The sequence below is a fragment of the Vigna unguiculata genome, chromosome 8 (assembly GCF_004118075.2).
Source record: "Vigna unguiculata cultivar IT97K-499-35 chromosome 8, ASM411807v1, whole genome shotgun sequence".
NCBI lineage: Eukaryota > Viridiplantae > Streptophyta > Magnoliopsida > Fabales > Fabaceae > Vigna > Vigna unguiculata.
In genome coordinates this window covers 22239044-22257173 of record NC_040286.1, presented here as the reverse complement: position 1 = coordinate 22257173, position 18130 = coordinate 22239044, and the positions used below count along the sequence as shown (strand labels likewise).

Genomic DNA, 18130 nt, shown 5'->3' with positions numbered 1-18130 from the left:
CCACGTGTCAAGTCAGTAAAGTGACACGTGTCAAGTCATTGTTTGAATATCAATTTGGTCCATATATTTGTTACTTTAATTATATTTCAGTCCATCTTTTTTTAATTTTCAATTTCATCCTCTCCAAATTGAGATCAAATTTAACTTTTATATAAATTTTATAATGATATTTTTATTAAACATTTTAATAATATTAAGTTTATTTTATATTTTGTTTTAAAATTTTAAAATATTTATTTTAACTTGTTACAAAATTGTTTTAAATAATTTATATACAAATGTTAGAGTTGGTTTAAAATTAACAATTTTATAAATTTAAATATAAAATTTTAAAACAATTTTGTAAAAATTTAAAATAAATATATTTAAAAAAAATTAAAAAAAATGGACTGAAATGTAATAAAAATAACAAATATATGGACCAAATTGAGATTTAGACAATGATTTAACACGTGTCACCTTATTGACTTGACACGTGACACAATACTGACGTGATACGTGGCATGAATAATTTTCAAAAAAAAATTTAAAAATTTAAAAAAATTTTAAAAAAATTTAAAAAAATTTAAAAAAATTTAAAAAAATGTGGAGCTGACACAGGGCACATCTTTAACACCGTTAACTCTATACTAACGGAATGGACCTAATTGTTACACATTTTCAAAATATGGACCTAATTGAGACTAAAAAAATCTTAGGACCTATTTGAGATTTTTCAACAAAAACATGGACCAAAGGAGTATTTTAACCTGACAAAAAAAACAATTCTCGAAGATGCATAGTCTCTTTTCTCGCGTAAGCGTCAGAGTCGAGACAAAGAGGGAATGATGATCGGTGCTGCTACATGGTGCCTCATCCGAATGAAGGACGCACAGTGTTTGGGTTGGGACGTTGTTCCTAGGTATCTCAACTTGAAGCTGGTTCGGGAAGGAAGAAGGGTGAGTATGTTCAATGGCAAACAAAGAACGAAACAGTAAAGGTTTAGAAATGAAAAGGAGGAAAGGAGTGAAAAAACGAGGAAAGGAAAAAAAATAAAGGTGAAATAAAAGAATCACAAAGAACCTCCTCCAAATAAAATGAAAACCCTGTTATTATTTTCATTTTAGATAATCTGTCAAATCATTCCAAATAATGTTAATTTGTTGAGGTTTCTTACGACTTCTACAAAATAATCTCTCCTAAAATCAAATTTTTTTGTAGTTCTACAATGAACAATTATTTTAATTCAAAAAAATAGTTACTAAAATTAGTAGAATAATATAACTAAAAAATATTTTTATTATAAATAACTATTTAAATTTAAAATATAATAATTAAGAGGATAAAATTGAAAAAATAAAAAGATATAATAATATTGATCTTTTTATATATGTAGTTGTATTATTATAATAATTATTCTTATTATTATTATTATCACTACGCGATATTATCATAATGGTATTATTATTATTATTATTATTATTATTATTATTATAGTTAAACAAACATTTTACCACGTTTTGACGGAGAATCTCCACATTGATTGGGTATGGTGGGCATTGGCGAAACATTTAAGGGACATATGGGGTCATGACCCCCAAAATTTTTATATTTATATAATTTATTTAATATATAATTTTAAATATATCTTTAAAAATTAATATTTTTAATATATTTTATATATTTGATATTTTAAAACTTTTTTATACATCTATATTTATATAAAAAGAAAAAGTTCTTCTTTTTTTGTTTTTCACATTTTAAAATTTACCTTTTAAATATTTCTAAAAATAAAAATAATGATTTTATTAACATTATCTTTTGAGTGATTACTTGTTTAATTTAATCATTTTTTTATTTGAAACTTAACCGTTATAAATGAAAATTAATTATAGTAATATTATAAAATATTATTTGTATTTATTTTATAATTATAATGATAACAATAATTCTAATTTTATTATTTTTTATTATCATAAAAAAAGTAAATACAATGTTTTTATTAGTTTATATAAAAATTTTGAAATTAGTCTTTTGGTTTGTATTTTCGTTAAAAAATATGAAGTTAGTCCTTCTTTATAGTTAAACACACATCTTAATTTTATTTACTTTACTACGGGATCATATTCAATTACTTGTCTTTTTTATTTGTTTTATTGCTGATGTATATCTCTATATATAATTATAAATTATTGTTATCGTTAACATGTTAACATTAGTCTTAGTATTAGCATTGTCATTAATATTTATAGCATAAAGATTATTATTATTATTATTAGTTTGTTATTTTTGGTATCATTATTATTTTTATTATTATTATTACTATTCATAATTGTGTTATTATTATAAGTGTTTTTTTTAATTATAAAAAACGTTATACTAAATGCTTTTGCTAAACAGATTTTTAATCTTTTAAAATTTTTATAATTTATAATTTATAATAATATTATTATTAATATTTTTACTGGTTAAATAAATATAATAACAATTATATTATTATTCTAGAAAGATTTGAAGTAAAAAAAAAAACAAAAAGGAAAAGATGTGCATACACGCACGGGTCGCATGTTTTATAATTATTTCGTAAAATCAATTAACTGCATTATAATTATATTCTGATATAAATTCTATATACTATATTTAAAACTGAAATTATTATTGCATCACTTAGACTTACTACTTCATTACTTTAATAACAACATTTACAAGAATATAACCTAATTTTCGTAATATTTCATTACATAATATTTTCACTACTTTATTATGTTAATATACAAAATAAATAAAAAAATATCACTTGTGTACACGAGTCAGTCTACTAGTTTTTACTAAAATAACATCTTACTAACCGTAATGGTCCAACAAAGTTCTACTAATCAAAAAGGGACTAAAAAATTATGGGAGAAATTGTTCCACTAAGTTTTTCACTTTCTTACATATTTCCAACTTTCTTTTATATATGTATAGTGTAATATATAAATGATTACTATTTATTTTCACTAACTTTTCAATTTGTATCATATTAGTCTAATATATAAATTAAAATAATTGCTACAGAAAGACGATCACTATAAAAAAAATATTTTATAGTGGCAGATATTTGTTGGCCTTTAAAGCAAACCGACGTTATTTTTTTTAAAAAAAATTAAATTTATAATGTATTTAGAGTCCTTTTATAACCGATGGGAAGTTTAGGATATTTTTTTCTCTTTCCCATTACATCTTCGTTCCGGCTATAGAAGAACTCATTTTTTCCCTCTTCCCCTTAGATAAACATTTTCGTTGTAGGGGAGCTCATTCATTGTATTGTCCACTGATTTCTTTCTCTATTGCTCATCAATGGAATCAATGGAAGTCATATTCCCTACTACCAATTGAAGTCATCCGCGCAGCCATCTTCTTCTCCTTTAAGTAAGTATGCTTCATTTGTCTTTCTTCTCCATGTAAATTATTTTGAGTTTCATAAATCCTAATCCCATCTTCAATTTCTTGAACCCTAGCTTGATTTCTACCTTTAAAATATACAAGAGCTCATTATTTCATCTCAATGGAAGCCAAATTTTCTGCTCCCGGTTGAATCCATCTTCTCTTGTCTGGAGTCATCTTCTTCTCCTTTTCATACGTATTTTTACTCTATTTTTTTTTTTTACTCTGTGTAGATTATTTTGAGTTTCAGGTTATAAATCTTAATCTTATCTTCAATTTGATGAACCCTAACTTGAATTTCTACCTTTCACGTGTGATCCTTAATTTTAGGTTTGATTAAGTTTTTCATTCCAGAAATTTAAGTTATTTTATCTTTTGTTTCTGTTAATAAAATCAGAATTATTAATTTTATCACGCTTTATGTTAATTTTCTTAGGTTTATTTATTATGTTCTCACATTGAAACATAAGAGTTCATTCTCAAGTTGGAGGAAAACATGATAGAAAATAAAATAAAATATTGTGAATATGTTTAGGTTGAATTTTGGTTTGGTTGGTTTGGTTGGTAGTTCAAAGGTTTGGTTCGATAGTTGCATAATAAAAAAAAAAAACTTATAATGTTATGCTCTAACAACTACTCCATCTACTGTTCGGTGTTCAGTTGGCTTAGCGTTTATGCTTTAACTAATAGAAAAATCATTAGGGAAATTATTTATTATGTATGATGTTATTAGCCATAGCCCACCACTTGTCTTTTTAGTTTGGTCATGTAAATTAAAAAGTATTATAATAAAACAATTGCACTTTGATTGGCCACCTTATTATTTTCATGTATTAGCAAATTGTTTTATCAGTAAAGGTCGTTTTAGCAATAGAAATGAGAGAGAGGATGTTGTAGGCCTAGTGTAAAGAGAGATCAACGGTGTGATGGTTGCGGTTTTACTCGAAAAAAATAAGGGTTTCAAAGCTAGGCACCTTAACAACACAACTTTAATACTTTTTGTCCGAAAGCAATGTAGAAAAAAGAATAAAATAAACCAAACATAAAAACATATTCAACAAAAAGTGTACATGCTACAACCTCTCAAGTTCGATTTGGTTTGTAAACCCTTTCCTCAAGGTTACACATTTTGGTGTCATCAAGGGGAGACAATGTTAGGGGAGCCTATATTGGTGAATGGAGATGGCATTACAAGTATAGAAAATGAAGATCCAATACAAATAATGATAAATGATGCATTTGGATTATTTGTCACGTGTACCAATGAAGAATCATTTACATCATCATTTGAACATAGAGATGAGGTTGAAGGAAATGTATTGGAATCACAACATGGAGGAAATATTATGCCTAAAGATTTGCTTGATTTACTTAAAGATGGGGACCAACCACTCTATGATGGATGGACAAAGTATTTAAAATTGTCTTTCTTGGTGAAATTATATCACATTAAAGTTTTGTGTCAAATTAGCAACAAAGCAATGGACATGATTCTTAAGTTGTTCCATGATTCTTTTAGACATGCAAACATCCCTTCATCTAATTATGATGCAAAGAAGCTCCTCAACAAGCTTGGCCTTCATTATACTAAAATTCATGTTTGTCCTAACGATTGTATATTATATTGGGGAGAAGATGAAGATAAAGAGGAATGCAAAACATGTAAGAGTTCAAGATGGAAGAGAAAGGGTCATGAAACTACTAGTGAACACAATTTGATAAATGAGAAGCAACATAAAAAATTGCCAACAAAGGTTTTACGGTACTTTCCGTTGATCCCACGGTTGAAAAGGATGTTTATGTCTTCAAAGACATCCAAGAGTATGGTTTGGCACGCTGAGAATAATACCAATGATGGATTGATGAGGCACCCCAAAGATTCACAAGCTTGGAAGACTTTTGATCTAAAATATCCTAATTTTGCTTCAGATCCTTGAAATGTATGATTGGCCTTAATAAGTGATGGTTTTTATCTCTTTAGATCCTTGAGCAATAGTTATAGTATTTGGCCATTGGTTCTCATTCCATACAACACTCCTCCATGGATGTATATGAAACAAACAAACTTTATTCTCTCAAGCATAATTCCTGGAAAGCGAATGCAGGTAATGACATTGATGTTTACATGCAGCCCCTTATAGTAGAGTTGAAAGAGTTGTGGGAAAAAGGTGTTGAAACATACGATGCTTCAAAGAATGAAGTGTTCATGATGCGAGCATGTCTTTTATGGACCATTAGCGACTTTCCTGGTCTTGGGATACTTTCAGGATGGAATACTTATACCGGCTTAGCTTGTCCATCTTGCAATTTTGATGCAACTTCACTTCGACTTCCATTTAGTAATAAATGGTGTTTTATGGGCCACTGACAATTTTTGTCTAGAGGGCACAAATTTCTATTGAACCGAGTCCAATTTAATGGAAACATTAAGGATAGGGATCCACCAAAACAATTATCTGGCTTAGAAATTTTGGAGCAAGTCAAGAATATTAACATCACATTTGGGAAGAAACCAAAATCATTAGATAGACGAAAGAGAAATTGTGGAAAAAGCACCACTACATATCAAATGCAACAATGGAAGAAGAAAAGCGTATTCTTTAAACTTCCATATTGGGAGTTTAATTTGTTGTGACACAACTTGGATGTGAAGCATATTGAAAAGAATGTATGTGACAATATAATTTTCACATTGGTAAATGACAAAGACAAAAGAAAAGATCATGTTGAGGCTCGAAAAGACTTCGTATAAGAGAATATTGGCCACCAAATGATGGGAAAAAGTTTCTTTTTTTTCTTTTTTGTAAGTGTACTATTTTTTTCTTTTTCGTAAATTAAATAAGCTTAACAATTGGAAATATGATTGTTATAAATAGATGATGAAAACTGGCCAACCAGTGAGCAGAGGTAATTTGTATATTCATACTCATATGAGAGTTGATGGGACATACATGAATGAAGAGGCTCAAATTGTTTGTGTAAGTGATTAATCTTTTTATGTTTGGTTCATTTTATTTTTTAAGTTATATTTATATCCTGTAACTTCAATTACACATGAGGAATATATGTTGGACAGTGACAAAAAAATATTGATGACAATTACATTAAATTTTTATATTGTAGTAAATAAAAGTTATTTATACAATTAAAGTGAAAAAATTACAATATGATTGAAAATGAGTTAGAAAATAAAAAATAATTAGATAGAATATATCGAAATATTATTCTACATGATGAAAATAAAAAATAAATAAAAATATTGAAAAGTTAACAAATGTGTGTCTTAGAAATAAAAGAGACTATTGAAAGAAATCGCACAAAGGAAATCAAATGTATAATTAAGGGTATAATCAGATGAAAAATACCTTAGAGATCTAAGAAAATTTTTCAAATATCAACATACATACCCAATGGTTGAAAAAAAAACAAAAATTATTTTAACGAAACAAAAGAGTTCTTTAAATTAAACAAAAATTAATAATAATAAGTAAAGAATTTTTTTTATATTACCTTAAATTGAGAGTATTAAACATTCTCATGTGAAAGGAAAATATATAATAAATAAAAGTAGTAAAAAATAATAAAAATATTCAAATGTGAGGCATAAAAAATTTCTAATTGACATACATCATTTTAACATAATTACATAAAGGTTATGATAAGATGAAAAATATATTGGAGATGCGAATGAGTTTCATGACAAACCAAATAATTAGAAGAAATAAAAAATAGAAAAAAAATATAAATATATATATATATAGGATTACTTAATTAATTGTGAATATTTTAAAAATTTAAACGAGGACGGAGATATGACAGTGACAAATATTATGGCGGGGATATGTACATCCTCATACCCAATTGAAAAAGTCGGGGATTCCCCATACCCATACCCATACCCAGTCAATGCGGGGATTCCTCGTCAAAACAGGGACGGGTTCGAGCAATACCCACGGGGACAAGTTTACTTGCCATCTCTAGTACTAACATTGACTTCTCGCATTACTAAACAAGAGAAAAATTTATTATTCTTGAGAATTGTATGAGTTGTTGCACTATCAATAAAACACATATCCTCATCATTGGTATTAGTTCCAACATTCATTCTTCATACAAACATAAATATCAATATGAAAAAGTCTTTTTTTTCTTAACACTCTCATCACCAATGAGGTGATCAATGCTTCCATTTGGTTTAGCAAAAAAAAAACAATATCAAGATGAGTAGCATCCATATGACCATAATTAGAATCATCATTTTCATAAGATGTTGGCCATAATTAGAATAATTAGAATCATCATCTTCATAAGCAAAGTGTGTTTTTATGTTCTTCTTATTATTTTTAAGATGTTTTGATGTACGACAAGTCCAACTCAAATAGCCTTTACCACCATAATGACAACTTATATTCTCATCTTTACCCATGTTAGAAAAAGAGTTTTAAGCCTAACTCAACCCCATAAAATCGGCTTGTAAGGTGAGGTTTGCACACTACTTATATACTATAAAATTGCCTTATCTCTAGTCGATGTGGGACTTCCAACACACACTCCTCACGCTGAGGTATATACATCTTGTGCGTATGAGACTTCCAACACCCCCCCCTCATGTCGCCCCTCATGCCGAAGTATATACATCTCATGCGTAGGACTAGAAATTAATGGGTGGTCCATTAGCGGCTTGATAGCGGGTGGAACATAATATCCAAGAAATCTCGCTAGGATAGGTTTTTTTAAACAATGACTCTGATACAATGTTAAGAAATGGACTTTAAGCTTAATTCAACACAAAAAAATGGCTTGTAAGGTGAGGTTTGCACCACATTTTTCTTCTCTCTTTTTCACATTATTGTTCCATTTTTGGTGATAAAATATGTCTTTAAAATATTCTTTATAACCATGTCCATAATCATTATCACGACCATGAAAATATAAATCAAATATTGTTGCATCCACTTTTGGGAATGAATATCCAATATAAGTAATTCTTCCTTGTAATATCAAGGGTCACAAATTCAAATTTTGCAACATTTGGCGTGTTTAGAACTAGCACAAAATAATAATAGTAATAGTAATAATAATAATAATAATAATAATAATAATCATCATCATCATCATCATCATCATCATCATCATCATCATCATCATAATCATAATAATAATAATAATACAAAGATGAAAAATGATAAAGTCAAATAATTCTTATCACATGAATAAAAATATAAGGTAAAATTGTAAATGAAGAAATGATTAGAAGGAGCCTGGATTGAGACACGTAGAGCGTTTAGTCGGTTGAAGCATCATGCTGATAACATGCTATGAAATAAAGCTAATAATAAAAGAAAGAAGAGAAGGAAGAATAGAGAATGAGAGAATGGGAAACAACTTTTCTATGTGTCTTATTACTGATAGAAAAGGAAGAGTCTTATTTATAGATAAAACATGTAACCCATAAAGGATACAAATAAAATAATTAATATAAATATTTACATAAAGAGTAGTGAATTATATGAGTATCAATCACATCAATCATATGAGTAACTATATCAAATTAATGGACGATCATTAATTCATAACAATGTGATGTATTTAATTTACATTATAGTTATCCAATTTCGAAAATTGGGATACAATCTAGATGTATGGTTGGATTGTCACTTAAATAAAATGTAGCACACCATTTGTCACTTAAATAGAAAATAGTCCCATTCTATTACTTTATTAAAGAAAATTTTTACATATTTTATCCGAGTTTCTTAATAGGTAATTATAAAGAAGAAAAAATAAAAATAAATATTAAAATTGGTTTAATAAACTAAAATTAACTTATGTATAAATTAATTTATATAAATTATCTTATATAATATATCAAAATTATATTTGCAAGTGTTAGCTAAAAGATAATATTAGGATTGAAAAAGTGGGAACGAAATTGAATGGAAAGCAAATGATGATATTCACATTTACGTAGGACTAATCAATTATATTAGTTTAAAATTTTAAAGTAAAGAGACCAAGAAATAAAGCAAAAAAAGTCTTCAAAATGAACAAAAGCTAAATTTAGGAGAGAATATATTTGACAAAATTGGGAATAGCCAAATAACAAGAAACAAGAAACAAGGCTAAGAAACAAGTCAAGCACTAAAAATAAGAAACATTTAAAGAAGACACTAGAATGAATTATAAAAAACAAAAAACAACTAAGTTCAAATGAATGATTCTTGTCTCCACAAAATCGAGAGCTAATGGTGCACTAGATCACTCATTTTTCTCAAAGCCGAGACATACATATGTTGTTTTTGCAAGATATGAAACATGAAAACTCAAAGCAAAGAAAACAACACAAAATCAAGAAGTAGTAGTGGTCATAATGCACATATTTGATCACTTTTTCTCTTTTTTATCAACTCTTATATTTTTCTTTTTACTCTTTGTGAAACTTTTTCTCAACTGTTTTCAACACCAAAATTATGACCACTACTCCACCATATTCAACATATTTTCTTACTTGAACAGGAAGAAAACAAGAAGCAACTCAAAAGTAAAGAAACCTAATGGAAATGAAACTCAACAAAACATAAGAGAAACCTAACTCTAAGAATTTGCTAATGATCTTATAACAAACATGAACTAAAAGATTACAAAATAAAAGCACTCAAATGGACATATATGATTTGCATATCATCAAACAAAGATGTTTTAAAATTTAAGTATAATCAAACGGTCCAACTTAGAAGAAATGACAAATAAAGAACTAAACATGGCTCTAGATAACATGTATGGAGTTCAAAATGAAAAGGACTCAAAACAAGATGAAATGATCAAATAAAAATGAGGATTGTACATATAAGGTTTTGGACATGTACATTTTTGAAGGAAGATTGTACGAGGACACATTTATTGGCCAATGTGAATATTGTGCATTTGATGTTAAAACATATAGGTTAACGTCATCGGAGCATAAACTCAATCACACATTGTGTGCCTTAGTTTCAAAAGCAAGATATATTATATTCAAGTGCTTTCAAACATCACCATCACATTGATGGCATAAAACACCATTAGTGCTTCTATTTTCATAGTGTCATGTCATTTTCCTATAGTTTGTTTTTTGATGCATACATTCTTTGTAACCTTGGAATTAATTATTGATAAATAGAACATCATCTTTATAAAAACTAGTTTTTCATTGTCATGTCCTTTATTATTGTCACAATAACTTGGCTTATGAAAAAGTTTGTATTCGAGTAATGCTTCATCATTCTATAGTATTCATTATCATAATAAAGCATGCAACAACCTACACAATAGTCAATCCTCTTTGCCTCTAACCTCAAATTTTATACTAACACACACAATAGTCAATCCTCTTTGCCTCTAACCTCAAATTTTATACTAACATTTTCGCTTCATAATAACTTTTAGGCAAACTTGTTTATGTGGATGTAATGTGCAAAAATATTTTTGAAATAAACTCTAAGCATTGGTCAAGGATATTCCAATTGGACTTGCAAGCTAACATCCTAACACATATTAGTAATTTGGAGTGGAATGCCCCTTAATGCAATGGTGTATATTTATCAAGAAAAAGAGTTTGTTCATTTGGAGGCTCTTCCATGTTATTTGAATTTGGTGGCTCAAATGACTTTGTTACTTAAGAGCATCATACACCATGTCTTGAATAAAAAAAAAAAATTAGTCATGCTAAATGTCCCTTCCCTAAACCAAGGTAATCGCTTTGTGGCATTTCCTCACTATGCTTAGTTCAAATCCAATAATTAGGCTTAAAACCACATTTGTATATATGAACCTTCACAATTATATCCTCCAAAATCCTTGTCCAACCACACTTAGTATAAGGACATTGAATACCCTTATCATTGTGATAATAGTCTTACTACAAAGCTTTCTTTATAAATTCTTCAACTCCCATTATATTTTTTTTTTCAAAGCACCTCTTCCTTTGTAACACCTATCATACCTACATTAATGATTTGAAAGAAATTGATCCATGTTTTGTATAATAAATATGATGAGAAATAAAAGATTTGCAATGTCAAACTTGAAAAATCAAACACACTAAATTTTTCTAAAATTTTTAATATAGAATACAACCTAAGTCGATTCTTAAATAACACATTAACTATTTTCAAATTTTAGTATTGGTAAAGTACAATTTAAATTAGGGATTTAAGATCGAAAAACATCATACAAAAATGGAAAAAAACAAATAAAAAAGAAAAAAAATAAAATTAAGAAAGAAAAAATAAGTCAATTCACAAATTCAAATAACCAATAATTAATTGATTAATTGATTAAATCCATGTTTGAACAATTAATTGACTAAATTAACAAATTAAATTGATTATACGAATTAAATAAAAGAATCATGCAATCCATTTTGCTTTTAATTATCAAATCAAAATTTGAGTGGTTCCTAATTTAATTTCTAAAATTAGAAATGTAACTTGGAATCACAAGGAGCAAAGTCGAAATTAGAGAAGAACAAACTCGAAGTGGTGAATGATCAATGAAAAACTCAATACAATTTGTTTAATCTTGATTCCATAAATTAATCGTAAATATTTAGTTTTCCATTGATGACCAAAAGAAAAAGCAACCAAAGAAAAATAGGAAAAGTCATGAATGAATAAAGACTGAAAAAAGAGAAAAAAAATGGAGACAACTCATAAAACTCTTAAATTAACAAATGATTAATGTCTCCTAATTTAAAATATATTTAGCCCTTATTTTGACTCTAGAAATTGAAGCAAATAAGGGCCTAATATATGGACTCTAATAAGGTCCATAAGTTCAATAACAAAAAGTTTAAATCAAAGAAAAAAGTAATTTGCATATGTTCCTTTACAAGATTTTATCAAATCTACCCCAACTTTGAAATATTGTAAAAGATAAGAAAAAAGTAATTTGCATATGTTTCTTTACAAGATTTTATCAAATCTACCTCAACTTTTAAATATTGTAAAAGATAATAGATGAGTCCAAATCCCACAAATCATATCTTAATTTTAAATCTCTAAAAATGTATAATCTAATGAACTTGAAATCAACTAAAAATAATAATATAAGTACAAAAGGCAATGACCAAAACATTGAAAAAAGGTAAAATAAACTAAAAATACAAAATTAAAGTAACCTAATTTTTTTTAGTGAAAATCACGTACAAATTGAAAATAGAACACTTTAAAAGTATAATTTTATATGTTCTTATCCCATATAATAGTTTCACATCAATTTAGAAATTGATACTTCAGACGATTTAAATATTTTTTACTCCTTCCACTCTCTAAGATTTAAATATTCTTTACTCCTTCCACCCTCCCTCTAAGACGTCTTTTAAAGACAAAACCGTGATAGAACTAATGTTACAAATCAGATCATATTTCAAATATATGATTATCGATAATAATTCTATCAACGAACTTGAAATCGAAACAACTATCATGTTACGATGAAGAAAGGTAGACGTTCTTAAGTTTGAGTGAACCTGTATTGGATCCCTGATGAATATTGTATGTTTCTCTAAACAGCTTCTAGCATATTGAACGTTCTTGAGATTCTCAACAACACTTGTGTTGCCTTTACTGACTTGAATCACTTCATACTTTTCAAACCAGCTAGCTCTTTCCAAACAAATTGAGAAACATCAACATCCACTTCTTTCACTTAAGATTTCAGAACAACACCTTCAAATGTTAAATTGGTGTACAATATCTTCATTAAATCTGGATAAGCATTACCATTCACATAAAGGAAGGTTTAAGAGGCGTTGATGTTGCAACAACTTTCTTAACCCTGTGAATCTCTCTTCTTTCAACCAACAGAGCTTGAGAACTTTAGAAATATTTACCTGTGTCCTACTTATTTTCTGAAGAAACACAATCATCCCTTCTTAATGACAAGTAAATAAAGTTTCAAGATGATCAGTTCTAGATAAGGAAAGGAAGCAGAAGATGTTAACATCGAAGGTTCACCGTGGTGCAAACTATAAAATTAAAAATGATTTTGAATAATGACGAATTATTTGTTATCCTTATATTAACAAGAAAAACTTTTGATTAAATTTTTTGTATAATATTTTGAAAAATTTGTTTGCTTGTATATAAATAGTTATGAGTATTTAATAATGGATACGTAAATACATAATTAAAACATTCATACTTAACCATATCAAATAAAAAAAAATTATATATTTGTATATTAAATATTAAATACTCATAAATAACTTGTACAAAAATAAATAAGTATTTCAATAATTAATTTAAAAAAATTCAAATAGCACGGAAATGCATTTTCCATATCCCGTTAAAGTATTAGGGATAAAATTCATTTTATCTAGTTATTTCTGTTCTGAAGCTTAGCACTAAATTAAATGAAATTTCAAAACATTGATGCACTAAACATATTAAAATTGTACCTATTTTAAGTTCAAGATAGGTAGATGATCCAAATAAAATGCATGATCACTCTTTTAATTAAATTTATATTACTGAGTAGAAAAATTATCCGTTTGGATACACACATAAAAAACACTTATGGATGAAGAAATTAAGAAAAAAATATTATCTAAAAATTATAACTTATCTGAAGATCATTTGTAAATTTTTTTTACATTAACTCAACACTTATAATTTACACGGTAAGGTCAAGCACATTTTATTCAATCAACAACATATAACTGACCAGCATCTAAGCTACTCAAACACTCAACAAGATAATCCTAATCCAAGCCATTAAAAAAATCCCAAATTAAAAACCCTAATTTCAAAAAAAAAAAAAAATAGAAAGACTTCGAACCTTGAACTGTTTCTGCTCTTCCCTCTCCAACATGGATTTCAAGGTGTGGCACCCCGAGAAGATGATGCATATGGTTAAGGGAAGGAGTAGCAACAGCAGAAGCAGCGACAACAGCGCGTGACGAAGGAGCAGCGAAACGAGCGGCGTGGACGGTTAGTTGTGGAAGTAGTTGTCTCCATTGAGATGAAGCGAAGCGAAGAAGGGTTGAGGAAGGAAGAAAAGAGAATTGTGATAGTGATGAAAAAAAAAAAGCAAAGGGAATGAATGAATGAATAAGGAGAGAAAGGTGGGTTCCAATGGAATCGATGCTTGCACAATTTTTTATTTTTTATTTTTGGTTAAAGTAGTTTCGGAGAATCCGTTTGGTGGAGAGTTAAATAATTGGTGAATTATGCAATTTAATATGTACTTAAAGTTTTAAATACGCAGTTTTTTTTTTGAAGTCTGGGCCAGAAGTGTTGAAGGCCCAAACGAAGCCTAGAAAAGACGAAGTCCGAAGTGAAGTTGAGGTTGTTGCTATGGCTTCCTCGTTGTCGTTTTGGGAATACACGGTGATCTTCTTTCTGCGCCCCCTTTTCGCCATACTCTTCGTTCTCTTCTTAATATCTTCTGGTAACTCTTTCATTCCCTTGATTTCTCTCTTCATCGCGTTGATTTTTTGAGTTGAAAAGGGAACACGTGTGTGTGGTGGTGTAGGTTGGTTTGTGGCGTGGAAACTAGTGCTGGTTCACGTTCCTTTGGTGCAAGAGGTTTTCGGCCTCAAAAAGAAACCTGTCCGAGTGAAGCCCCCAATTGGTCGCTTCTCCAAAATTTACAGCACACTTCATGCCCAAAACTCACCTTCCACATGGTAATTTCTCAAAAAAAGAAACCTTTTTTGTTTTTCTTAAAGATTTTTTATTTTTTTTATAATCTCATCCCCTTTGGCAATTATATGTAACGGGATGCTTTTTCTTGTGTTGTGAAAAGGAATCTACAACAAGATTTTGTTTGGTAAATTTAGAAAATTTGTTGAGTGCTTCCTCGTGCTTAGTTGTGATAACAATACTGCATATAGACTTGTATTTTTGAGGACGGAGCAAGTGTGAGAGGGATGGGCAAAGGAAGTTTGTAATTGTGAAGAATTGTCTATTTATCTTTTCATTAGAAAGAATCAGAAAAGGGTGGAATTGAGTGGATATTAGATTGTAGATTACACTGTTTGAAATAGAATGGAATTGATGCAATTAAGTCCAATTCAATCCTTCTCATTCTGTTCTATTCAAATTGTCATTGTATATCCAAATTTAGCTCATATATTCACTTAATTCTTTATTCATTGGTATCATTTTGTTTCCTCCGTGGGGAAAGGAGGAGAATTTTACTCAGGCTCACCTTGCTTCCTATTAAATTCAAATGGCTGTTCAGGTTTTAGGTATGATATGAGTTATTTTTCTTGCGATCTTATTTTCTAAAAAGGCTGGTTTGTCTTCCATAGCATAGAAGACAAGGAAAATTGAGGGTTATTGTGGATGCATTGAAATAGAAAGGAGGAAAAGGTATCCTAATACATGTTGAGTTGCCTGGGTTCCAAGTATTTTGACCTGATAATGTCTAGTATCTTCTGTTCAGTGGGTTTGGTCCTGTTTTTATTTATGTTTCATTCAGTCAAAAATTTGGAACACAACGAGTTGACAATATGTCACTGTTAATTTGAGATATAGAAATGATCATGAATTCTCATGGTTTCTTTCTTGCCATTGTAGATAAAATCATCAAATTGTCAAGAGGATGGCAAATATGGGGTCTTGGACCGTAGAACAGGCTGTAAATTATTGATTGGAATGAATGAATATTTTCCTAGCAGGTAACGCGTTTCACAAACGGTAGATTGTGATTATTAAAACCTTGTATATAACATGACAAAACAAAAGCCATGAATGGTCTCGCTGTTGACTAGATGATCAATTTCGAGTGATGATGAATTATGATTTTTTTATGGTAGCTTTTGGCCTTGTATTGTATACAGAATGTTAAAGCACCAATATTATTATAACATGGCTTGGTTGTGTTTGTGTACAAATACTTGGTTAATGCAGATAATTATGAATGCAAGGGTGTTTGACTATTAACCCCATTGAAACAAATGAATTTCTGAAGTATAAAAGTCTACCATCAAATTTGTAGATTCATTTGAGTAAGGAGAATCCTTTATTTCTAGAAAATGCGCTATGTTTCCATTGTTGGCAATAATGAATAATATTGTGTTTTTCAACTTCTTGAATGGTGAAGAGAGAAATATATATAAATACATGCAAAATGATGTTTGATTTATTCAAAAGAGAATGCGCCTAAAAATAACCAACAAATGGTATCCAAATATGATTTCCTTTTAATATTGTTGGAATTAGTATTAGATGCCTGATAAGAAGTAGTGTGTTGGGAACCATTTTCTGTGGTACTTATTTGTGTCTAATTTGTACCTAGGAGTTTAGGGCACTCTATGAGTTGTACCTAGTTTTGTATCTAGAAGTATAATGCAATCTATTAGTTGTACCTAGTTTTTTACCTAGAAGTCTAATGCAATCTATTAGTTGTACCTAGTTTTGTACCTTGGTGTTTAGGTGGTCTTTCGATCTTTCATATTCTCGTTGTATTAGATTTTTATCATTATAAATAGAAGATCATAAGAGTGGTCTTTCAAGTCTTCCAAAAATATATTTTTCTTTTTAATCTTAAGTTGGTATCAAAGCAAGTTGATCCCTCTGTTAGTCTTAGTTATCTCCAACACAATTTTTGTGGTTATCTGTTGCCCGTCAGCCGCTGTCGGTCGTCATCTCAGTTTTTGTCGATGATCACCCGATATGAAGTGTCTTTCAGAGTGACGACCAACCCTGACGATACCAGAAGTTGGTTGTCCTTCTTGCGACCAACCTATAAAGAATTGAAAAAGTTCGTGGAGGTTGAATCTTTGGATGAGATTAAGAAAAAAATTGACAAATATTACATGATAATGATTCTTAGCACTGTACATCTTGACTTTGATCATATTAGAGATCAAATTTCAATAGGTCATGAAGTTCGTTCCATGGAAAGCTTGGCCACATGACTTCTTAGAGTTCCAACACTTTAAAGTAGGAAACTCATGAACCAGTGGAACCTTTTACCATGGTTTCTACATGCGGAAGAGGAAGATGCAATAGCAAAGAAGGATGTGGAGGTTGAGGATGTCCTCAATACACATTGTATGTAAGAGGATGAGTCACACTCAAGAAAATTGTTTTTCTTACATGACTTTCCTAACAAGAACACAAATGTCTCCAAAGTTGAAATTGTCGACTCCAAATTCACTAATGAAGAATATAAAGAGTCTTTGAGGTTGAAGTTTTATAGCTTGGCACAAACATTTACAAATTCGAGTTCATCAATTGCATTTCACAATACCTGGAGGGTCAAAACCCTCATTTCATAACCTTGGCAAATGGCTAAAGTTTCCTCCAAGGGTGTGGGTCAAGTTTTCCTTTCTTCTTTAAATCTTAAATCTGTCATTTATGTTCCTAATTGTCCTTTCAATCCAATTTCATGAAGCCAATTATTCAAATTAAATTGTTTAATAACCTTTGACAACTAGTCCTTTGTTCTAGGAGTGTGGTTCGAAGAGATGAATTGGAGAAAGATATTAATTTGGGGGTTTATACTATTTTAGATCTAGTTCACATGTGTCGTATTTTGTACCTCCATGTCCTAAACTTTTATGTGATCGGTTAATAGGCTATTCCCACTTGCCAAAATTGGGGGAAAAAATTGTCCATGAGCTCAGTAGTGTTCAGACTTTAAAATGTGAGTATTATCAACTAGAAAAATATTTTAATCTACTTTTCCTAAAAGGTCTAAATCGAGATGTAATCCTTGATGAATATTTTAGATA

At 29.2% G+C, this 18130-nt stretch overlaps 1 protein-coding gene and 1 long non-coding RNA gene across 3 annotated transcripts; one reads left to right on the top strand and one right to left on the bottom strand.

Moving 5' to 3' along the window:
• Positions 1–12684: 12684 nt before the first annotated feature.
• On the bottom strand, positions 12685–14447 carry LOC114194681. The gene is made up of 2 exons (XR_003606412.1): positions 14224–14447; positions 12685–13294 (listed from the first exon to the last, which is right to left on the bottom strand). It is a non-coding gene; the product is annotated as an uncharacterized LOC114194681 (long non-coding RNA).
• Positions 14448–14474: 27 nt separating this feature from the next.
• Positions 14475–16344, top strand: LOC114194679. Of its 2 annotated transcripts, XM_028085042.1 has the most exons (5): positions 14475–14509; positions 14667–14835; positions 14920–15073; positions 15574–15637; positions 15969–16344. In XM_028085042.1, the coding sequence occupies exons 1-4, from the start codon at positions 14492–14494 to the stop codon at positions 15635–15637; spliced, it is 405 nt and encodes a 134-aa protein (XP_027940843.1). In that variant the 5' UTR covers positions 14475–14491; the 3' UTR covers positions 15969–16344. The 2 variants fall into 2 exon arrangements, with proteins under 2 accessions (XP_027940843.1, XP_027940844.1); XM_028085043.1 differs by lacking the exon at positions 15574–15637.
• The last annotated feature ends 1786 nt before the right edge of the window (positions 16345–18130 follow it).

What these genes read in the sequence shown, in the direction of transcription:
- LOC114194679 (XM_028085042.1), top strand. An exon ending in TCTCTTCTTAATATCTTCTG is followed by an intron (nt 14,836 to 14,919) that starts GTAACTCTTTCA and finishes GTGGTGGTGTAG; the next exon opens with GTTGGTTTGTGGCGTGGAAA. An exon ending in CAAAACTCACCTTCCACATG is followed by an intron (nt 15,074 to 15,573) that starts GTAATTTCTCAA and finishes CCGTGGGGAAAG; the next exon opens with GAGGAGAATTTTACTCAGGC.